The sequence below is a fragment of the Guillardia theta genome (genome assembly GCF_000315625.1).
Source record: "Guillardia theta CCMP2712 unplaced genomic scaffold GUITHscaffold_50, whole genome shotgun sequence".
NCBI lineage: Eukaryota > Cryptophyceae > Pyrenomonadales > Geminigeraceae > Guillardia > Guillardia theta.
Window position 1 is genome coordinate 121,677 of NW_005434624.1, and position 22,126 is coordinate 143,802.

General features: G+C 55.9%; 7 protein-coding genes across 7 annotated transcripts in view; 2 read left to right on the forward strand and 5 right to left on the reverse strand.

The window, feature by feature from the left end:
- Positions 1-5,129: 5,129 nt before the first annotated feature.
- GUITHDRAFT_61678 (hypothetical protein) lies at positions 5,130-5,408 on the reverse strand (the record flags this gene model as incomplete). Its single annotated transcript, XM_005829692.1, has 1 exon — positions 5,130-5,408. A coding segment is annotated over one exon (279 nt), but the record flags the coding sequence as incomplete, so codon positions are not given.
- Positions 5,409-8,490: 3,082 nt separating this feature from the next.
- Rad51 (Rad51 recombinase recA) lies at positions 8,491-9,618 on the forward strand (the record flags this gene model as incomplete). Its single annotated transcript, XM_005829693.1, is given in 5 exon segments — positions 8,491-8,550; positions 8,599-8,895; positions 8,907-9,311; positions 9,360-9,453; positions 9,500-9,618. Coding segments are annotated over 5 exon segments (975 nt in total), but the record flags the coding sequence as incomplete, so codon positions are not given.
- Positions 9,619-9,803: 185 nt separating this feature from the next.
- On the reverse strand, positions 9,804-11,601 carry GUITHDRAFT_140931 (hypothetical protein; the record flags this gene model as incomplete). Its single annotated transcript, XM_005829694.1, has 7 exons — positions 9,804-9,860; positions 9,906-10,007; positions 10,057-10,154; positions 10,208-10,254; positions 10,476-10,522; positions 10,569-10,817; positions 10,873-11,601. The coding sequence occupies 7 exons, from the start codon at positions 11,599-11,601 to the stop codon at positions 9,804-9,806; spliced, it is 1,329 nt and encodes a 442-aa protein (XP_005829751.1).
- A 1,780-nt stretch (positions 11,602-13,381) lies between these two features.
- GUITHDRAFT_111142 (hypothetical protein) lies at positions 13,382-13,708 on the reverse strand (the record flags this gene model as incomplete). The annotated part of the gene is made up of 1 exon (XM_005829695.1): positions 13,382-13,708. One exon carries the CDS (start codon positions 13,706-13,708, stop codon positions 13,382-13,384), a length of 327 nt encoding a protein of 108 aa, XP_005829752.1.
- Positions 13,709-15,915: 2,207 nt separating this feature from the next.
- On the forward strand, positions 15,916-17,243 carry GUITHDRAFT_164016 (hypothetical protein; the record flags this gene model as incomplete). Its single annotated transcript, XM_005829696.1, has 5 exons — positions 15,916-16,195; positions 16,354-16,524; positions 16,619-16,815; positions 16,916-17,006; positions 17,058-17,243. Coding segments are annotated over 5 exons (853 nt in total), but the record flags the coding sequence as incomplete, so codon positions are not given.
- A 79-nt stretch (positions 17,244-17,322) lies between these two features.
- GUITHDRAFT_140933 (hypothetical protein) lies at positions 17,323-18,943 on the reverse strand (the record flags this gene model as incomplete). The annotated part of the gene is made up of 8 exons (XM_005829697.1): positions 17,323-17,391; positions 17,458-17,616; positions 17,674-17,755; positions 17,818-18,258; positions 18,310-18,367; positions 18,418-18,476; positions 18,669-18,787; positions 18,833-18,943. The coding sequence occupies 8 exons, from the start codon at positions 18,941-18,943 to the stop codon at positions 17,323-17,325; spliced, it is 1,098 nt and encodes a 365-aa protein (XP_005829754.1).
- Positions 18,944-19,989: 1,046 nt separating this feature from the next.
- The window catches only part of GUITHDRAFT_111145 (hypothetical protein), a gene marked incomplete at both ends in the record, with an annotated part of 5,158 nt that continues 3,021 nt past the window's right edge, over positions 19,990-22,126 (reverse strand). Inside the window, 9 exons of the mRNA XM_005829698.1 lie at positions 19,990-20,076; positions 20,134-20,190; positions 20,345-20,416; positions 20,558-20,638; positions 20,808-20,858; positions 20,905-21,388; positions 21,438-21,475; positions 21,662-21,814; positions 21,867-21,908. Coding sequence (XP_005829755.1) covers positions 19,990-20,076; positions 20,134-20,190; positions 20,345-20,416; positions 20,558-20,638; positions 20,808-20,858; positions 20,905-21,388; positions 21,438-21,475; positions 21,662-21,814; positions 21,867-21,908 — 1,065 coding nt within the window. The remainder of the gene's footprint in view (positions 20,077-20,133; positions 20,191-20,344; positions 20,417-20,557; positions 20,639-20,807; positions 20,859-20,904; positions 21,389-21,437; positions 21,476-21,661; positions 21,815-21,866; positions 21,909-22,126) is intronic.

The window sequence follows — 22,126 nt, forward strand, 5'->3', positions numbered from 1 at the left end:
TGGGGAGAGCAGACTCGTTCCCGTAGTAAGTTTCAAATTGTTGAGCTAGAAACCGTGTGAGGGCGAAAGCAAACAGCCGTCCCCGGATGCGTTCTCGTGCGCCATCCACCTCACCGCCAACGCCATGTCAAGCTTCTTCTCCAGATTGGCCGCCCTTTCCGACTCAAAGAAGGCCGAACGCTAAAATGAAACAAAACCCATCCCTACTCCCCCTGCCCCCCCCCTTCCCCCTCCCTTCTCTCTTTTCCTCGCTTCCACGCGCTCCCTCTTCCCATCTCCCTCCCTCTCTCTCACCTCGTCAGCGGGCGATCCTTCCTGAAGTCATTCAGATGGTCCTCAAGGTTCGCCAGCGACACTTCCTCTGCTCCTGCTGGCTCATACAGGTAGAGGCTCAGCCTCATCGTCCTCAGCACCTCGAACAGCGTCTGCTCATCCGCCGACCGGTTCTTGCAGATCGAGAGGATGTCTCTCCCGATGGGCAGGCGTTCTGGTTGGCTCTCCTCCCCCTCCTCCTCTGCATCGTCGAAGGAGACCATGAGCGACAGGTTTCCTTCCTGCGATATCACCCCCATGTGCGACTTGAAGTCTGCGGTCAGCGACTCGAAGCTCTTCCTCAGCGCGTGGTGTGCAGAAACCTTGCTCGTCCTCGCCCTCGCCTCCTCCCTGTCGCTGTAGAGGTCGCTGTCGTAGTTCCCCCAGTACAGCCCGTCCGCAGTCTGCATGGCGTACAGGCAGCTCCTGACCGCCGGCTCCAGCACCTTGTGGATGTAGACGTGACGGTTCCTGTCGCGGAAAGCGGACTTGGCAAGGATATGGATCTGCTGCACGTGCACGCACATCTCCTTGACAGTCGCCTGGTTCTCCTTCTTGACCCGATGGGTCGCGACGCTCTTGGGGACGGCGAAGTAGAGCTCGAGGAAGGGGAGGAGGCCGCGCGAGAGGTACTGCAGGACGTGAAAGATGCTCTCCTGGTCCTCCAGATCGCTGGCGGAGAAGATGCCGAGGAGGCTGATAGAGGAGCGGAGGTCTTGAACGATGCTCTCCATCAGAGAGGTCCTGGCAGTGCTGAGCTTGACAAACAGGCCGCTGCTGTCGGAGTGCAGCTCCTGCCAAAGTTTCTCCACGTCAGTCTTGAGGTAGACCCAGGTGAGGAAGCGAAGGTGCGCAGCCTTGCTCTTGGACACGCTGATGATCCGTCCCTTGCGCGTGAAGGTGTTGTCAAGGTCCCTCGCCGCGATCATCTCCACCAGCTGCGGGACTGTCATCAGGCTGCACGCATGGATCTGCGGGCTAGGATTCTTGCCCTCGCAGAGAGAGGTGATGAGCTCTAGAGACTCTAGGTAGACGACCTCCGCCTCGTCCTCCTCCAACAAGATGGAGGAAGAGAGCTGGTGCACGGAGGTGGACAGAGCAGTCTGGTCGACCTGCCAGGTCGGTTCGAAGTCCTGGAGGGCGTGGAGGACAGGGAAGTCCTGCGACTGCAGGAGGCGGTTGATGAGGTGCTGGTTCTCCTTCCATGGGACCCCCTGGCAGGTGCAGAGGGAGCGGAGCAGCAGCATCCAGTCAGGAGGAAGCATCCTGTAGCGGGCGATCAGGTCGGAGAACACGCGCTCAATCCACTGCTTGCTCCTCTCCATCATCAGCCAGTAGTGGTTGCCCACCATCGACGCCAGCAACTCCCCAGCTGGGACGTCCTCGATGCTCATGTAGCTCCAGATCAGGCCAGCCCTCTTGCTCATCCGCTCCTGCAGGCTCGGGTCGTTCCGGCACAAGTTGCCGAGCAGGTTGAGGCTGAGCAGGACCACTTCCTTCAGCGATTCGTCCTTGATCCGGTCCAGCTGACCTCCACCTGACTTGGTGGTCTTGGTGAGGGGCAGCTCGAGGAACTCGAGGAGCAGCGCGTCAGCCTCGATGCTCGAGAAGATGCGCTTGCAGTCGTACTCGAGGTCGACGCTGTAGGCGAGGAGGTGGGCGTTCTTGAGGGGGGCGTTCCAGCGCTTGAGGATGCTGATGAACTCATCGCAGACCCTCCTCTCCTCGTCCTGCGTGTTCCTGCCAGACACGGAAGAGAACTCGTGAAGGGAGTTGGAGATCTCGCTCAGCCTGGCGTACTCCTTCTTAATGTTGAAGTATCTCACGGCCACCTGGGGGTCGCAGATGAGGTGAACAGAGGAGAGATGATGGAAGAAGGAGGAGAACTGGCTGTACATCTTGACCAGGATCATGAACGCCTTCTCCTTGATCGCAGGCGCCCTCACCCGCATCAGGTTGAACAGCGCGTGCACGACGTCCGTCCTCGACCTGCATGTCATCCAGTCCAGCTTGCTAAAGCTGAAGTCCTGCAAGATGATTTCGTCCTCGCTGATCTCCTTGAAGAACTCCTTCGTCTCCTCCCCGATCCACGGCGGCTCCTTGCTCCACAGCCCCTCGTCGAGCATGTACCTCCCGATCCCCAGCGAGCTTGTTAGCGACTCTCCCTTCCTCTGACTGAAGCTCATCACCTCCCCGTTGGACTCCTTCCCGCTCCTCCCGCTTCTCGTGCTGGGCGCGGGGGTGTGCATCGTCGCCACCTCCTGCATGATCTCGTCCCACGAGCTGCAGCCCAGGGAGTGGGTGAGGCTCCGCTCCCAGAACTCTACGAACTTGATGACTTTGATGTTGACCTCGTGCTCCACGATGTCCTGCAGCAAGGCCAGCACACAGAGCATCTTTCTCGTCCATGCCTTGCTGAACTTGACCTGCTGCTTGTCTGCCCTCTTGGGGACCTGCCCGAACGACACGTCCTCCTTTCTCAGCCTCTCCCCCACAGTCGTCGGAGTACCGATGCCGGACTCCTGCTGCTCGTTAGTCTCCCTCGTTCGAGAGGACCGAGTATCGCTGTCAACCCGCACGAACACATCCCCGTCTCGCCCTCTCCCGTCTCCCGCCCTGATCACCGACAGGAGCGCGGAGGCGATCGGTTTGATCTCCACACAGTTGAGCTGCTCCTGGCGGTCATGGTAGAACCCGAGCTCGAGCAGCTTCGAGATGGCCTTGAGGATGCTGACCAGGAAGTACTCCTCGTGATCGTTGCTCTTCCCCGACACCGCCGAGGTCGACAGCTCCTCCGCCAGGCACGACTTGAACTCGTCGAGCATGGTCTTGGGCAGGGCCCCTCCCGTGTCCCCCCCCCTCAGGAAGCGCTCGTAGTCTGCGGGCTTGCTAGGGGACCACACGCGGGTTGTGGTGATCCTAGGGATGTAGTGATGAGGGTTCTGGTCCACGTAGAGCGCAACGAAGAGGGAGCAGCATGCGGCGCGGTAGGAGAAGGGCATGGTGCTGTTGTTGACGATGAGGAGGAGCTGGCGGGGCTCGACCCCGAACCTCTCGGCAGATGCGAGGAAGATCTTGAGAACGCTTTCGTTCCTCCCCTCCACCAGCGTCTCCATCAGCTTCAGCACCCGCAGGTGGTAGCAGAACTGCTGGGCCCCCCTGCTGCTCCCCGAGCTCCACTCCGCGTTCCCGGCAGCGAAGATGTTGGACTCTCCCTTCCTCATCAGCATCCTGAGCGAGACAGAGCCCGCAGTGCTGGTGAGATGTATGTCGTTGCCTGTCATCTCAGTCTGGAAAACGAGCTCCGGGGCGTCCACGAAGATCATCTGCGCCCAGCGATTCTGGTTGCGGGGGATGGGGACGCCGGCGCAGGAGCAGGTCTCCATGATGAGGTTGACGGTCACGGAGTTGCGCACCTTCTTCAGCAGCTTCACCTGCTCCTCGAACACCTCGTCCTCTAGGTTCTCCAGCAGCTCCCTGCTGTTGCTGTACACCTGCACCAGCGCCGTGAAAGACCCGACGTCGGCTGGGAGGTGCCTGGACATCTGCGGGACGAAGCTAAGCATGACGGACTTGTTCCTCTGATTCCGGTTGCAGACCGAGTCCACCATGCCGTATAGCCGCCGCATCAGAGCATGCGCTGTTGGATGCTCGGAGGCGAGGGAGGTCAGGGTGACGTCGAAGTTGAGCACCGACTCGTCGAGGATCGACATGACCACGTTGAGTATCCCGATCTCCCGGATGATGTCTTGGTACTCCTGCGTCGTCTTCTCCGACCCCGCAAACTCCTCCTCGAACTTGCACAGCGTGTTCACTATGCTCACTGCGATCTCCAGCTCCTTCTTGAACTCCTCCATGATGCTGTCCAGGCTCGCGCTGCGACAGATGACCTCTTCCACCTGCCCCTCCGCCGCCTCCTCCCCCTGCCCCTCCGCCGCCTCCTCCTGCTGCCGCTGCTGCCGCATCTGCAGCTGGAACTGCCTCTCGTTGAGCTCCCTCGTCGCTCTCTGCAGCGACAGCAGGCAGGTCTTGAAGATCGAGTTGCACAACATCAGTTTCTCCACCGTCTCCGACTTCTCCCTGGTGATTGACTTCACCTCAAGCACGTCTTCGTCTCCCGGCGACTCCCCTTGCTGTGTGCAGACTGCGTTGGGCTCCCCTCCCTTCCCCTTCATCACCGACTTCTTCTGCAGCGACAGCCATGAGACTGTATCACGATTCTCGTGTACGTTCTGCAGCCAAACGACGTCCCCGTCAGCCAGCTCGTCGTCCCCCGACGCTCGCTGCCATGGCCTCACAGTCCACAGCGCCTTCGGGCTCGCGTACTTGACCGTCAGCGACACAAACTTCTTCTCGCACGTCAGGTACTGGCCTGTCAGCACGTGCTGCACCAGCACCAGCTGCCCGGACAGGCTGATTTCCTTCCCACAGAAGTCCGTGGTCTTGGGCTGGATCCTCCACAGGGAGGAAGGGATGGTAAAATCGCTACTTCCCTCAGCCCCTTTCTTCCTGTAACACCACTCCACCCGGTTCGTGGCCGCGTTCACTCCAAGGTAAGAACCGTCCCTCCTCCTGTAGAAGCACACGACGTCGAGCCCGGACACTTGAGCTGTGGCCTCCTCGTTCTCTACCTCCTCTTCATCCTCCGCCAAGGTGGTCTGGAACGTCCTGTAGGGCCGCACCTGGAAGTTGGAGGGGTAGGCGGTCGCGTTTACCTCCAGCCTGCACTCACAGGAGGGGTGTAGCGTGCTGGAGCCATGGTCCTTCGTCTGCAACGCCTCTTCTGTGTAGACGGAGACGGACGAGTCGTAGAACCTCACACTCTCAAGGTAAACCCTGTCCCCCAGAATCACCTGCTCTCCATCTACCTTGATCCCATCGGCCGACTTGATCCTCCACCAAGAGCCCTTCTTGCCCGCATTCAGGCACACCTCCATGGCCAGCCTGTTCAGGTATGCTCGGTTCCTGACCTGCGTAAGAAACAAGTTGCTCTTTGAGTGCTTCAGCTGGATTACGCTCCCGTACAGCACGTCCAACCCGGACTGCCGCGCACAGTCGAGCTCGTTGATCGCGGCCTCGTCCTCCAGCGCCTCGAACGATTCTATGAGAGCCGCATGCTCCTCCTCCTCCGGGTCCAGCTTGACTTTCCAGTTGTCAATGTCTACATTCGTCAACCCGGTAAACCTCAGGTGCTTCTCGCACGCCTTGAACGCCGAGTACTGGTACCGCGGCGTCACCTTGAACACGCAGTGCTGTATGTTATGAACAGTCTTGGAGGGGTCATACTCTGCCTTGACGCGGTCGATGTAGCAATGCTTCGATATGATGGCCTCCCCATGCAGGAACCCCCCGGCGTCCGAGCAGGCCAGAAGGATTTCATCGCCGAACTTGAGCGTGGCCGACATGGCTTCCTTCTGCTTCGAAGCCATCGGATTGTCTTACTTGCGATCAGCGACTAGGGCGAAGCATGCGCCCCAACACTCGTGATCCTTCACCAACTGTGAAAACAAAACATGTGAATAACTTGATTTCTCGGAACCCAACTATCGATGAACAGAGGTGTGCCCTTCATCGGTCAAACAGTGGGCCGGAAATAAGTCACAATAGTACCAGATGATAGAGCATAGGAGCAGGAGAGTTCTTTCTATGGGACAAGGGACACACGTCTTGATTCATGCTCACGAATTCAAATTCTACGAAGTGGACTTCTGTTTTGAGGGACAGGGACCCTTCTACGATAAGCCATGGAGACTATCATAGAAGAGAGGAGAGCAGGTCAGAAATGGTGAGAGCATGGAGTCCCGGAGGAGATAACAAAGAACGCCATAGAATTGGTCGGTCAGAATGGAAGGGACTAGCAAAGGGCGAGCAAAGAGAGGAGGGAGTAAAAGCAAACTGCACTAGGATTGAGGCAAGAGGAAAGACCGCACATGAGCATGAAGCTGGATGAAAGGAGAAGGAAAGGAGAGATACGGGCTGGGGAATGGTGAAGCGAGGAAGACAAGCAACGGTGGGGAAGGGGAACCAAAGGAGAAATTCGATCACAAGAAAGGGGGCCAGGAGGAGGTAGAAGCAACGGAAGAGAGATTGGAAACAGAGAAAGAGGGGAAGAGATGGGTGACAGGAAGGTAGGTAGGTAGGTAGGGAGGGAGGGAGGGAGGAGAGGCGTGTAGCAAGGGGCCATCGGTAAGCTGATTTTTCCTGGCGTGCATAGCAGGAGCGGGGTTGGCCTGCGCTCTGGTCACGGCTATTTCACGGCTATCCAACTACCCGTCCTTTTTAAAGTGTCTATGTGTGGTGGGGGTGGCTTCCTGTTACAGTTATTAGTATTTCGAAATAGATTCTTTTCGAGATCATAAAGTCATCATTGGCTAAAAATATCCTTTCGAATTCGATTTCTGGTACGAAGGTCAAATGGTCAAATGTTGAAAGATAGTTATTTCTCATCGTTTGAGAATGCCCCTGGTACCCCATCTGTACATTCAAATTATTAAAAACCTACCCACTCTTTCAGACCCAAGTACCCACCTTTTTGAGCACCTCAGGATAATCGCAGTCATGACTACCCTCGTCAGTTATTCCCCCACTATTACTCCACTTTTGGGGGGTCTTACCGTCCAGGGTTATGAAATAATCAGGAGGGGTGAAGTTATCAACATGATATCAGGACGGGTACACAAGACAAGCAGGGGGTATAAGTGGTTACCGGTACTGAAATTTTTGGTAGAAAGGAGGGGTGTAGCTTACAGGGTAAGGACAAGCACACGGGACCTGTTCCTGGCTATTACACAACCCTGCTTCGATAGGGGGTGGGGTACATTACTCAGGGATGGGGGTAGTATAGAGTCAATCTCAGTGGGTAGGGGTGGTATACTGGTCACTCCCAAGGGGTAGTACATTGGTCGTACCCTTGAACCCCTGTGAATTGAAGTAAGAGCAGAAAGGGGTACTTTTTGTGCTGAATAGAGGGGGTAGTGAGGATTTGAACGCGTCGAAGGGTGGGGGTAAAGGAGTTAAAAGTTTTTAGATGATGAGGGGGAGGGGGTAGGTGGGGTGGTTCTTCCGGGGTGGTCCCTGCGGAGGGTTATGAGGGCCGACTCTAAAGGGTGATCGGTCGTTTTGAGTAATAATTTCCTGGTAGGCTGAAAAGGCGGGGAAAGTGGAATAAAGGAAAGGATGGGGAAGAGGTTAAAAAAACAAATATTTTTATTGTCTTGCCTCAATTATGTTTTCATTTTTCAAGATTAATGGACAAGTTTGAAATATAAATTCATAAAAGTGATATTTGTTTTTAGTGATCGTCACATTCAAATTTCCCTCCCTGCTCCGACGCTCAAACCTCCGTATCCCCCTTGCCTTCATGTCTGGCTCTTCATCCCTCCCCTTCCTCCTCCCCTCCTCCCCTCCTCCCCTCCTCCTCCAGTTTCTCTCTCTCCTATCCTCCATACTATCGCCTTCCTCTCGTCTTCATCTGTGACTTCCCACCCTCCAGCACTTGCAACCTCTCCTGCCTGTACTCCTGAACTGCAGGCACCTCTATTGATTACCTTTCTCAGCCATGGGAGCGCCTTTCTACTGCCTTGATTGATTTTGTCCCGCAAGCAGGACTATTCCTTGCATATATCGATGTTCTGCCGTGATGATCTTCGCTGCTCATTTCCTTGATGCTCCTTTCCCGCGCATGTGCCCTTGGTGCAGCAAAGTGCTAAACATTGATGAGGAGGTTTCAGAGAGCGAGAAAGCACTGGACAGGAATAAATATTTCTTAGAATTGGAATAGATCATGGGAAACTGGTTTTTGTTGAGAAGATCTTAGAGCAAATACACGTTGTGAATTTGTCCTCAATACACTTTCCGAACACAGACACAAGGATTCAACGATTATGTGATGTGTAGGCTGTACAGTCAAATGAGCCATCGCGATGACATTTAGATACATGAAAATTGGCAGGATAGAAGTATAGCACCAGCCAATAGACTTTACAAATCTGAATACGCTGTCTGTTGAATAATCGGAAAAGCGCTGAGTTTGATGCAGGATGGCGGTAGCTGCAGTGCACCAATCAGAACAGCAAGTTGTACAGGATCAAGTGTCTGAACAAGATTGTGGTCCCATTCCGATCGCACAGCTTGAGGTCTACTTCTATTCTTGACCTCGGCATCAGCTGAAACCTCTGCCAGGGTAGTGGAATCACGCGCAATGATCTTCAGAAGCTTGTCGACGCAGGCTACATGACGGTAGCTTAGTCCCCCCTTGACCGACACGCTCTCAATGCCCCTTGGCAGGTTGAGTCAGTCGCCTACTCGACTTCCAGTGCTCTGCTGAAGATTAAGGGTCTGGGAGAAAGCAAGGTGCAGAAAATGAAGGATGCGGCTGCGAAACTGGTTCCGATGGGCTTCACGACTGCCGCTGAATACCACAAGCAACGACAGGAGATCATTCAAATACACACGGGGAGTAAAGAGTTGGACAAGTTGCTAGGCGGCGGGTTCGAGACGGGCTCAATCACTGAGATGTTTGGAGAATTTAGAACAGGCAAGTCTTCCCTCTCCCTTTGCACATCCACCCTCTCAACTCTCTATGTGCAGGAAAGACCCAGCTATGCCATCAGCTGTGCGTCACCTGCCAGCTCCCCCTGGAGTCAGGAGGGGCGGAGGGAAAGGCTCTCTACATCGACACGGAAGGAACCTTCCGACCTGACAGGCTCATGGCGATCGCCGAACGTTATGGTCTCAATGGCAATGACGTGCTAGACAACGTGGCGTATGCCCGAGCATACAACAGTGAACACCAGACGCAGTTGCTGATGCAGGCTGCCGCCATGATGGCCGAATCTAGATATGCTCTTGTGATCGTGGACAGTGCCACGGCTCTGTACAGGACAGACTATGTGGGACGAGGAGAGCTGGCAGCAAGGCAGCAGCACCTCGCACTTTTCCTGCGTGCTCTGCAGAGGATCGCCGATGAGTTTGGAGTGGCAGTAGTGGTAACCAACCAGGTGATCCTTGCCCCTCCTCCCTGCGCTATTGTGATAGGCTTGAATCAGGTTGTTGCGCAAGTTGACGGCATGTCGTTCAACCCTGACCCCAAGAAGCCGATCGGAGGGAACATCATTGCACATGCGTCAACCACCCGCTTGTGTGAGTGGAAAGAGACAGCCTTTTCTTTGCTGACTATTTACTTTAGACCTGAAGAAAGGAAAGGGTGAAGCCCGTGTCTGCAAGATCTACGACTCGCCGAACTTGCCAGAATCGGAAGCCCAATATGCTATCCGAGAGGATGGCATCGGCGATGTGAAAGAATAGTTCCCACCGAGCTACTTGCTGCTGCTCTTCTGTATTGTAAAGTCTCACCCACCAGAACTCCTCTCCCCTCCTCCTCACCTTCTGTCGCCTGCCTGTATGGGTACAGTACGCGACTCCGTTGACATTCTTGTACCACGCGCTGCAAGCCACCTGCGTCAGACCTGTAGGCCTGCTCCAACTGAGCCTCACCCGGCGTTGAGCACAAGGCCCTGCGATGTCGGCCCCTTGAAGAGGAAGGGAACCTGGAGGATTCAATCAGTCCTCACCTGCTTCCTCCCAGCTCTCACCGTCGTCCACTCCCTGCCATCATGGAAGTCCCCACACCTCTTCACGTGGAAGTGAACGTGGGGCCTCGAGGTGAAGCCAGTCATGCCGATGAAGCCGATGACCTGCCCGTCGGTCAACAGACTTGAAGTCCGCTGACGCCTCGACCGTCACCTGCCCTCTCCTGACCTTGGCTCCCACCCGAGCCGTGACCCCGCCCTTCAGGAAATGAAGGTAGCAGCCAACGGTGTGGTCAGAGTGGAGTATTTGAACTGCAGACAAGGGTAAGTCTCAAGCGACCAGTCGAGCTCTCCTCCTCCCTCACCGAAGTTTGCTGAGCCAGAGTATTTCTTGGACGCTCCTCCTTCATCGCTGAATGCAGAGTGCCGAGGGGGTTGCGGAGTGAGGAATGGGAAACAGAACGAGACAAGGAGGGGAGGCAAAAGAGAGGAGAGGGGAGAGGGGAGAGGAAAGCGATGGGATGGGATGGGATGGGATGGGATGGGATGGGGGAGGGGAGCAGCGGCGAGCCTCCAGAAGGGTTTGGAGTGGAAACATTGCAAGCAGAGAAGACAAAGATCAGAATTTCTGACCTGTCATTCTTGGTGGCGATCACTATCCCCGAGCGGCACGCCCGAACCTCCAGGGCATGTCAGGACGGATGAAGACGGCCAGCGGAACCCGACCTGGTGACCCACAGGCATGTCGAAGTCAACGCTGTTGTGGAGCTGCCCCCGGTGGGAGTACTTGCCCCCTGCCAAGGTCCACGGGGTGAGCAGGGCAAGCATCAAGGGGGGGAGGGAAGGATGACCGAACGACTGACAGACATGGCGAGCTGCTCCGTTGAAAGGGAGGGAATATCGAATGCCCTTTGACTGAACAGCATCCGGATCACCCAGCCCGAAACTCCAGCTCTCGGAGATGAACTCTGCGTCCTGGAAGCAGCTCTCTCTCATCAGCAGGTGCGCGATGGTGGAGGCGGCAAGCTACCTGCACATTCTCGATGGGAAGCGAGGCAATGATGAAGTCGTTCACGTTGGCGGGTGCAACCTTGCGGAACGTTCCCAGGCACACTTGTGATCTGACGTCTAACACCTCCAGTTTCACGTGGATCGGGGTGTATTTGTCGTTGCTCAGCAGGAATTTGACAAGCAAGCTGCTGCTCGCCACCTTCTCGCCGGATGTGGAAGAGCAGGAAGACGATTTCGAGGAGAGGGAGCTTGACCGCCTGGATCCTGAAGCAACCTTGGTTGTTCTCTGACTTTCTGTCCTCGCCGGCAAGGGGGCAGAACACCAGGAGTACCATCGGCGCATGCTCACATTCGACTCGTCTGAACTGTTCGAGCCGGTGAGCCCATCTGCCCGTCGTCGAGCCGGAGCTTGCTCAGCAACAGGGGCAGATGGAACTTCCATGCTGTGCCCATCCTCGCAAACCGCCTCATCAGCTCCTGAACACTCCAACTCTCCTCCTTCACTTGCTGGCTGCTCGGTGAAGTTGTGTTCCTCCTCGTCTAACGGCATGCCCCCGTCTTCAGTCTCGGATGAATGCGGAGCGCATCCTTCTTCTCGTGCCGAAGCATCGTCCCCAATGCAGTCCTCCGCGTCCGACCCTTCTTCACTCCAAATTCCCACATCACAGCAGTCCGTGGAGTCCGAGTCGACGTCCGCCATCGCATCTTCCCCTACCTTGTCGTTTTGCAGGTACGAGGACATGTCCATTGTTGAAGCTCGCCGCTCAGTCACTTCCAGTGGAAAGTGAATCTCCAAAACAAGTCCTCACGCTCCCTGCACCAACGGCCCTTACGAGCGTATCGCTACAAGCATGATGTACAAATGACCATCCCACAAAATGTGCATTCCTGTGCTCGCCATCACGAACTGAAATCCTTTCCTTGTGAATGCTGTCTATTATCATCTGGCATGCAAAACCATGGTCCCTTCTCCTTCTCTCGGACTCACTGCTCACGCACTCGCCCATTCTCTACCTCCCTTCTCCTCCATCCTCTCTCCTCCTCACCCAGCCCCTCCCCTGCTGCCCCCTGCTGCCCCCTGCTGTCCCCTGCTGTCCCCTGCTGTCCCCTACTCTGCTCTGCTCTGCCCTACTCTGCTCTGCTCTGCTCTGATCTGCCCTGCTCTGCCCTGCTCTGCCCTGCTCTGCCCTGCTCGCCCTGCTCTCCCCTGCTCCCACCTGCTCTCCCCTCCGCTTCCCCACCGTACCTGCGACCATGGCAAGAACAACCGCCTCCCACATCCTCAGGGGTACCTTCGATTCCCTCACCCTACCCCTTCTCAAAATGCAGAGAACCCCTACCTACCCTGTGCCCTCTTCAACGACCTACCACCCCCTTCCAGACCACCCCCCCTTTTCCTCCACCACCCTGACAAAAGTCAGGTCCGAACTCTTTATTGACTGAAAAAGAAGGGCAAACCGGAGCAAACAAAGGAGGGGGAGGATAGAACCTACAAACCCGCCTCAATAAAATACTAGGAAACGAAGGAGGCAGCGAAAACCGGCACTCCAACCATGTCCGAACTGATCCGCAAGTAACTAAACCCCCCGAAAACCTAAACCTGGTGATCTCCGAATGTCGCCGCTACGACGCTGCAAGGACATGGAGTTGCGAGTTGAGCTCGTGCAGGACCTGCAGAGGACGAGCTCATGTCGGACCACCTGAGACATCTTCCACACTATGAGACCCGCGGCAGAGGACCACGAGGGCTCGGCCCGAGAGCAGGTAGACGGCAGCTAAAAATTAGGCGGTTGGACGCAATGGCCGAACATAGGGCGGCGATCTCGCCGGATTCTCTTGGCATGGAGCAGCTGCATAAAGCGAGGGAACGGGGATCGTGTGCATGAAGAGTGTTGGGGGGAGGAGGATGAGGGAGAACGCAAGTCACATAGCTAAACACATTCTGGTCATCATTATGAGGGACAAGAGAAATCGATGGACGCTGCCATTTGATTCGAAACTTTCTTGAGCAAGCTTCACCGCACCTAACTTAGCAAAGTCTACTTGACAACTTCCTGCCCGTGAGTTCCCACGGATGCATTTTCTGCACTGACAGTACCCAAGTGGTGGCGCTCGCATCAGCGCTGCAGAAAAGCACCTGAGCGCATGTAACATCGAGGATCTTCAACACCCTTCGAGTGAAAACCTCCTCTGACAGATCGGAGATGATCTCGGCCCTTCATTCTTGGTTCGGCTGCAACACAAGCCTCTCAGTCCCTCTCTCCTTTTGAAGCGCATCCTCCACTCTGAAGCTACTCTACGGGGAACACGGGACGAGGACGAGGTCGTGACCTTGTGCCGTCAACGCCTTGCTCAGTCGGCTTCTCTCATTCAGTAACGCTGGTCCTCCCGTGTAGACCTTGCCGTCGGCACGAGCTGGGCCCCGAAACTTGAACGCCATGTCTCTTCAGCTGGTCTGTCGAGCGGAGGTAAAAACGTTGCGCGCACCATGAAAATGCGTTTCCTCCCCTGTGCGCAGAGGAATGAGGTTACAGAAGCACGATCTGATGATGTCGCCTTGTGCACTCGCCTGCTGCCCATTGGTAACGGATCTGACGATTGTGCTGGTGTCCCTCCTGCCGCGCTGCTGCCTTCCAGCAATGGGAGGCAAACTTATCCAGAATCCGCTCACGCAGAGACCAGCTTATGATGATGATAAGACCCCCGAACGACTCCAGAGTATTCCCGTCACGCTTGAAAGCATCGACTGCTATGACATTGCGCGAAAACCCCGACAGCCCTCCGAGGGTTTGCCACAGTACCCGTATAGCGGGCAAGGGCTCCTCGATCATGAAATACATTCCACATACCGCCATAGTATTCCGATCGAGCCAGCTTGGATTGTGACTGGTGGACAAAGTCTGCACCAGTCGCTCTGTCATGTACATGTCGGAATCCGTTGGCATCAGTGTGATGATGGTTTCTTGGCTGAATCCCCGACGGGAGGGTTGCACTCTCAGGCATTCAGAGGAGCGAACCCTCTTCAGAGCTGCTTCTGCGACATCCCATCATGTGCTGCGAGCTGAAAGATACAGTAGAGAGTTGAGTCTTTCAAACAAAGCTTGCACTGTCGTACTGTCTTAAATCAAGATACCGGCAGCGGCTCATCGGAACAGAGATCAATGCGTCCGGTCGCTGATCGACTCTTCAAGGAGCCCATGTCCATGCCTCTGAATATAGCTCAAATGAACCCTGTTTCTACGTCGAAGATAAAACACACGATGGATGAGCTCTGTGACTCATTATTCACCTCCTCCCGTCGGACCACAACGGTCTCGCGATCTCCTAGACTACTTACCCATCAATGCCTCCTTTCGCCCATCTGGCATCGGTGGGCATCCAACGTGGCAGTACACTCAGCCGATGTCACTCGACGGAATCCTGGCTGAGCCGCAAGTATCCCCGGGATGACCGAGTCGGCGGGCCGGCCTAGTAAGTGACCGTCACTACACGGTCCACGCCGGGTACCGGCTGTGACATTCCAGCCGATAGTATCAACCGAACCGTGTTGAACACTGGCAGTGACACTGTCACAGGCTTGTCGACGGTCTACCGTACACTGACAGCGGTCACTACTAAGCGGCGGCACTGCGGCATGCCTGCGGGCACTGAAGCAGCTCGGCCGGCCCGCGCCGCCGGCTCGTACCGTCGTGACGGTCGGCGGGTCGAAGCGGCTATGTCGGATCAGCCGGCCCGGGCGGGCCCGCTGGGCCCCCCGCGCTGGGCCCGCCCCCACTGTGGCCGGCCGGGCCGCCGCCCGGCCCACTGGTAGTACCCGGTAGTACGGCGCCGCCCCGCCCGCGGGCCCCCCCGGGCCATCCGGCGATCCCGGGCGGCGGGGGCCCGCCGCCGCGGGGCCGTGCGGGCCGCCGGGGCATCGGGGGGGGGCGGCGGGCTCCGCCTCGGCAGTCACGGGCCGCCCGGCGGCCCGGGGCCGGCGGGAGTCGGGCCGCCCGGCCCCGGTGACCCGGCCGGGTCGGCCCCCCGGATGATGATGGGCCCGGGCCCGCGGCATGCTACGGCAGTGACTCAGTCAAACGGTCAGTGCCGTCCGAGCTGACTCGATATTGAAAGTCCCGTTGCTATCTCCGACCACTTTGCTAAGTTGGCATCACTAGCCACTAGCCAACTTGATCACAGCGGCTATCGGCCTGTGATACGCCGCCGGTCAGAGTCCGGCGATCCGGCGTCGCCGCGGCGTTGTGGCAGTTATTCATGTGTAACTGTCATGACTTTTGATCAACAGGACCCACCCTCAAGTTTGCTACACTATGACAAGTTATATACTTGTCCTCTACCCCCTACATCCCTATGTTATGTACCCCCGCACCCTACTTTCCCAACCCTCCCCACCCCCCAACCCCATCGATAATGATGAGACGTCACTTGTACAACCCCTTCTATCACCCCACCCATCTTTCCCCTTCAGTCCCTCCCTCACCCTAGTGACCACCCGTAGGTAGATTGAGTAGATGACAGAGTACCGGGTCTTCTCTCAACCATGAATAGTCATAAGTACGGGTACTTCCCTGCTCATAGAGGTGTGAGAGGGTCATTCACTGAAATGAAGCTTTGATTGAAACGGATGGTAGGGTGCTCTTCACAAGGGGGGGTGATAAACCCGATCTCACCACCAGGGGGGTAGGATAGCAGGATGAAAATGTTTTAGGGGGTACTGAGAAGCATGAAGGTAGGGGTAGGGTACCTACTTTGTATCTGAGATAGGGTAGGTGTTGAAGGGACTCAAGAAGGGTAGGGTATGGATTTCAAGGGGGTACTACAATTCAGTCACATACCACCCCAAGTATTTTCGACAAAATGGGGGGTAGCGCTTGGGCAAGGGTCGGGGTAGTACGATTGATGGGGTACAGGTAGTCCTTGCTATATGTAAGGGTGGGTACTCTAAAGTACAAATCAACGAATTACAAGGGGTAGACGTTTCACGAAGGGGGTAGGGACGAGTTATGACGAGATTCGGGGGGTTAATTAGGGGAGGGGGGGGGAGTACCTGTCGACCCCCCGCCATGGCACGCCGAGCGGCTGTTGCGTCTGCGCTCCTCCTCCTCGCCCCCGCCACCGAGGCCTTCGCCCCCTCTGCGGGCGTTGCTGCTCGTCTCGGCCTCAGGAGCAATGCTGCTGTTAGCCGCAGAGCCACCGTCGTTGCCCCCCGTATGGCCATGGACGTGAACCACATTGCTGAGAGTGCCCAGTCCCTCCTGGCTGCTGTGCCCAACGTTCCCTTCGTCGACGAGGTTACTGGCGAGGCCCAGGGCTTCACTGCTCCCAAGAACCACTTCGCCTCGGTGAGCTGACGTTTTTTGATGTCTCATGACCTGGTTGGGGTTTGGGTGTGGTGCAACACGTCACTACTCAATGCCAGTTGATCACAAAGATCTGATAATATCCTTACCGAGATTATCATCAAGACTGATTTTCAGCGCTCTAACCTCTGATTCATTAGGTGATTGGTCTCTGGGCTCTCTTTGCCCTTCCCGTCTGGTCTGCTGCCTACAAGCAGGCTGGATGTGACACCCCTTCCTGGTTCGGTGTCTCCCAGGTTTCCGAGGATGCCCCTGGAATTGGCCTCGTCGCCAAGGCTGCCCCTGTTTACGATGGTCCTTCCTTCCGTGAGGTGATTTGAACATTTTGATCGCTGATGCTATCTTCGGCCTACTGCATCTGATGACGTGTTTGTCTTTGAGAAAAACGTGTAATCTGAGCTGCAGGGACTCGAGTATGTCCTTTCCTTCTTGTGGAAGCCCCCTATCCTCATCGCCTGGAGACCCCGTGCCGATCTTGACCGTGAGAACATGGACCCGGCCCGTGACACCGTTGTCTCCTCCCTCTACAAGTCCCTCGGTGGAGCCCTCGATAAGACTGCTATCTACGATGAGGAGGACCAGCTCCTTATTCTTTCTGACATGTGAGTTGCATTGCTATTCTATTGTTCTGCTTCCTTTCCTTGGCCTCTTTCCTGCCCCATCCTGCTCCGATCTTCTCATGATTCTGATCCTGTCCATCAGCGAGGAGTTCCCCTCTACTCCTCTCGGTGAGCGCCGCTTCGCTATCGCCGAGGCGGCTGGCTGGATGACTGGCAACCCCTCCTTTGGCAAGGTGATCACATTGCAGCGTTACTTCGAGAGCGTTGCTAACTGACGTCTGCAGTCCCTCATCGAATTCTCCGAGGAGACCAGGAAGGGCAAGAAGCAGGCCGGCACTGTTACCATCTCTGCTGAGGAGCTCCAGAGACTTCGTGCTGAGGCTGCCAAGATGAAGTAAATGATCTAGATATATTATTGAGGCATATGCTGTCAGAATTGTGAAAATAAAATGAAATTCTGTGTTGAGCATAAGCTTTGTGTGGGGTGTGGTGATCTGAAGGAACAGGTAATGGCTCATTTACATTACATAAAGTTACATGTTAATGCTGTTATCTGTAGGCTGCGGTCTCCTTCTGTTTGAAACTTTCCACTTCCAGCTTGTTCTTCTGGCAGTACTTCTGCAGTTCCTCCAGCCGCAATCTGTGCGATGTTAACCTCTTCATGTCTCACCAAGGTATGATAACCTGAGTGACGACATTGGTTCCCATACCCCGATCTGACACCGAAGTCAGGATTTGTTGCGAGCTGAGAAAAATTCTTACCTGTGTGTCGACAATCATTCCAGAGCAGAAGCTGAAGAAGTCAGTCTTGTCCGATTGCTTCACCATCTTCTGTTCCATCGCCTGCACGGCAAGTAAGGCAAGAGCTCAATGCTGGACATGAAATGGTCATGGGAAAACCTTGCATCGCGACATCGCCTTCTCGATGTCAGACTTGAGGGAGCGGACACTTTCTTTGAGCGCAATGACCTGGTCGAGCTCCCTAAGGAGCAGCAGAAGGTATTAGTCGCTGCCATATCAGCAGTGAGAGGAGGTCAGACTCACGATGTGTGAACGCCCTGCTCGTTCGAGTTCCTTCCCTTCACGAAGACGTTTCTTCTTCTCTGTGGAGACTTTGCCTCCGTCCTCGCCTCCGGGTTCCCGATCTTCAACCTCGTCGCGTCAGTTGCTGTCTTTGGCCGCACGAGCCTCGCCGGGCTGAACTTGGACTGCCTGGCGCGAGGACGAGGCTCCTCCGTCCTCAAGGCGCTCGACGAATTGAGCGACCTCTGCGACCTCGGGGAGACTACGGCGAGGGTGACGATGGGTATGCTCTCAGTCCCCTTGAGGGAGGGTTTCCGACGGTTCAGTGCCCTCCACATGCTTGCCCTGACATGTCCGAGTAGCACAGCATCCGACGCCGTCTTAGGACGAGCAGGCTTTAGTCTGTCTGAGCTCAACCCTCTCCAGGAGTCAGGGCTTCTGGGGTTGAAATCTTCGCTCCTCCTGCGAACAGAAGTTCAGTGAGTAGCTGGGAACGAGGTCGGAAGACGGGACCTCGGCTGGGCCGACCAGATCCTCTTGGGTTGTCCCCTCTGAGATACGTACAAGTTGTCTGGGAAGGGAGTGGGATAAGAAGGAAGGGGAAAGCTCATTGCAGACGACCTTTATTTCCCTTGAGGGTTCCTTCTTGAGCGATGACCAATTGTGGGCTGTCCTTGGACCTGCACAGCTCATGCCCATCACTTTGACATGGCAACACGCAGTTGTTCCTTTCGATCCTTCACGTCATCCTCTTCCTCCCTACAAATTTCCCGCTTCTCCCTGTTCCTGCCCTCGCCCTCTCATGCATTCAACTTTTCTCCCTCGTCTCCTCTCACTTTCTCACTGCCTCTTCCTCCTGCTCTTGTTCTTACCTGGCGATAATCTGGTCGGCGGCGGCTCTGATCTCAGCAAGAGCAGATTGTCCGCGCTTTGTTGTGATCTGAAGAGAGCGATCAGGGTTGAAGTCTCGCTGACTTCCTCCATCATATACCTGCATCAGCACCGCGCTGATGGGGATCGATGGGACAAAACTGACCTCACTCGTACAGATACCTGGGCATTTCAGAAGCGAGTCAGACATGGAGTCTCGACCCATTCCTGCGATTTCGAGGTATCTACTTATCCCTCCTAGAGTCAATATCTGCATCTCTCCTTCCTTCCTTCTTATAATTCAGTCAGTCAGTCAGTCAGTCAGTCAGTCAGTCAGTCAGTCAGTCAGTCAGTCAGTCAGTCAGTCAGTCAGTCAGTCAGTCAGTCAGTCAGTCAGTCAGGCAGTCAGGCAGTCAGTCAGTCAAACAGTCAGTCGGATTCTGCATTTCTCCCGCCCACCCTACCCTTTCCTAGTGTTTACTTTCCTTTTAAAACCATTTTTTCTCCAAGGAGGCACGACAATAAGGGGGTAGGGGTTGTTTGATATGAGGGGTACTTGCAGAGTTCCACAGGTCAATTAGGGGGGTCAGCTGCCGGTACGAATGTGTCAATTTTCATAGCCTCCGGTGGGGTGGTATTATAGTGACTACTTATATAAACCATGATGGGGGTGGCACAAGAAAAGATAAAAGGTTTTCAAGGAAAATTTAAAACTTTAAAATATAATTTATCTTTACTCACTTAGATAATACTGTAGGTCACATTTGATTCGGTAGCAAATTGAGTACCATTATTGAACAGTCAAATGTTCCTCATGGTACTGAATTCCGAAGGCTAAAATGAAGCAGGTCAAGTCTACCTTGTCAACGGTCGGATCAAATCTTGAAAGTCACCGTACCATCCGATCACGGTACGGTAGTCCGGCCGCCCGGCGGGCCCGAACTCACTGGGCCAGGCCCGCCGCCGTCGGCCCGGGGCTGCTACTGAGTTCCGAGCGAGATCGAGTCATCCACTCAGGGAAACTTGATCAGGATCCGAATGCGGAGGCTTTCACTGTCCGCCGCCCTCACTTGAAGTTCAGTGGCCCTTCCGGCCCCAGCAATGATGATCGGCGGGCGGCAGCCAGGCTCAGCCACGGTGTTGTATGTGGTAATACTACTATTACACGGCAGTCACTGAATGATTGGTGCGGCGCCCGGCCGCCACCCGCCCCGTCCCGGCCCGGGTGGCCGGGCCGCCGGGCCCCGGGGGTCGGCGAGTCACTCGGCGCGGGGGACTGAGGCGGAACGCACCGTCACCCGTGACCGTCTGCCTCGGCTAAAGTTACATGGAGCAGGGGATAAGGCAGACGTCCTGCCCCTCCTTGAGCATGTCGACGTTTTGAAAGTCCGGGTTCAAGTTCAAGATGCTCTGACGGATCTTCGCGTCAGGCCCAGCAGGGTGGCCGAAGGCGAGGAGCTAGCTCACCTTGGTTGTTGTCTGAAACCTCGCAGCGACGCTGAAGATCGACTCTCCCTCCTTGAGCTGACAGGCACATGTTAGCCGAGCACATGGAAGGTAAGGCTGAGCGAGAGTTGGAGATGAGGGAAAGAAGGGAGCGAAGGAGGGAGAAGAAGAGGAGGAGGACTAGGCCACAGATGAGCGCGAGGGTCCAGCAACGAGTCAGGTGGCGGATCACCTGATAGATCGGTCCGATGTTGAGCAGAGCTTGCAGCCCTTGAGTCGAGAGGACATCAGGATCTTCAAGAGACTGTCGCACGTCAAAAGTGAGTCGTTTTCCTCAACCTCCTGTGCCTCGTCCTTTGCTCTTCTCTCACTTCCTCCTTCTTTCCACTCCTTGCCCTCCTCCTCCTCCTCCTTCTCCTTTTCCTCCTCCTCCTGCAAAGAGGACCGTTGTTAGCTCGTCGTTGTCGTCTATTGCGTTGGCTGCAAACAGTCGGAGCCAGTTCGTTTCAGCTGAGAACCTCTTCATCTGCAATGGCAGGATCGTCAAGATCGAGGAGGAGAGTTCAAGTGCGAGGAGGAGGAGGAGGAGGAGGAGGAGGAGGTGGTGGTGGTGGTGGAGGAGGAGGAGGTGGTGGTGCTGGAGGAGGAGGAGGAGGAGGAGGAGGAGGAGAAGGAGGAGGAGGAGGAGGGGGCACCTGGAGGAGCATAGTCTCGTGTTCGCTGGTACAGTACTTGCACTTCCTGACCTGTGGAGAATGTAACCGTCTCAAGTCTCCAGCATGGCATGTCGACCTTGATGTCCAGGCACTGGTACGATGAGTACTGCATGCCGGCTATGTCCCTGACAGCCCCTCCCCGCATCCCGTACCCTCTTGCTGATCCTACAAGGCAGACGCGGAAGGTTGAACCCTCTTGACCTCTGACGGGCCCGAAGGTCAGCTCAGACACGCTTGTCACGCCTACTTGGAGCGCCGACAGGGCCCACTGAGGAGAGAGCTGCGTGTCCGGGGACAGCGCTATGACGGATGTGTAGTTCCCCCCGGACAAGGTGAAAGTCCAGGAGCTCTTGCAACCCACGTGCGCAAAGTACGGAGTCCCCAGCTCAGTACCAGCAAGGGGCGGCAGCCATTGGAGGGAGGAGGGGACGACGTCGAGGTCGATGCAGTAGGGCAGGCTGTAGTAGCCTGCTGACGTGGCGAGCGGGGACTCAGGGCTGAAGAGGAAGTTGAGATGCTGGGAGCACATGGTGGAATCGTCTCGGGCGACGAAGCAAACGCTTGAGACCGCAGTCAGCGTCTCCTCCCCTTCGAGCCCTCCAGCCCTACCGGATTCTCTTTCCCGCTTCCTCCTCGGCTGGTGTCCACTGCGAAGATTGAGTCGGGCATAATGATGAGGAGGAGAGAAGAAGGAGCGAAGGAGGAGAGAAGGAGGAGAGAAGAAGGAGAGATGGAGAAGGGAAGGAGGAGGGAGGGAGAAGGGAAGGAGGATTGCTCCGATTGAGTCGAGGGATTTGCAGAAGGAGGAAGAGAGGCAGGAAGAGAATTTTCACCTGCAATCTTCTGAAGCCCTCAGAGCACTGCGAGTCCATGAGCTGGTTGTTGAGACGGTTGTTTGGCACGTTGATATGTGGGACGCACTGAAGAGGATCGATGCGCAGGTCTGGCAGCCCGGGGTCCTCTAGCGATAGGATGGAGACGACATTCTGGACGTAGCAGCGTGAGGGAGGAGGAGGCAGGTGCTGGGAAGGAGCTTACCTCAGGGTTTGGATCCCTTGCCCGGATGGTGAGATTGAGATCCTAAATGGCGGTCGGTGATCAGAACTCACAGCCAGGAAGGTGAAAGAGTGAGTGAGTGAGTGAGTGAGTGAGTGAGTGAGTGAGTGAGTGAGTGAGTGAGTGAGTGAGTGAGTGAGTGAGTGAGTGAGTGAGTGAGTGAGTGAGTGAGTGAGTGAGTGAGTGAGTGAGTGAGGGAGGGAGGGAGGGAGGGAGGGAGGGGAGGGAGGGGAGGGAGGGGA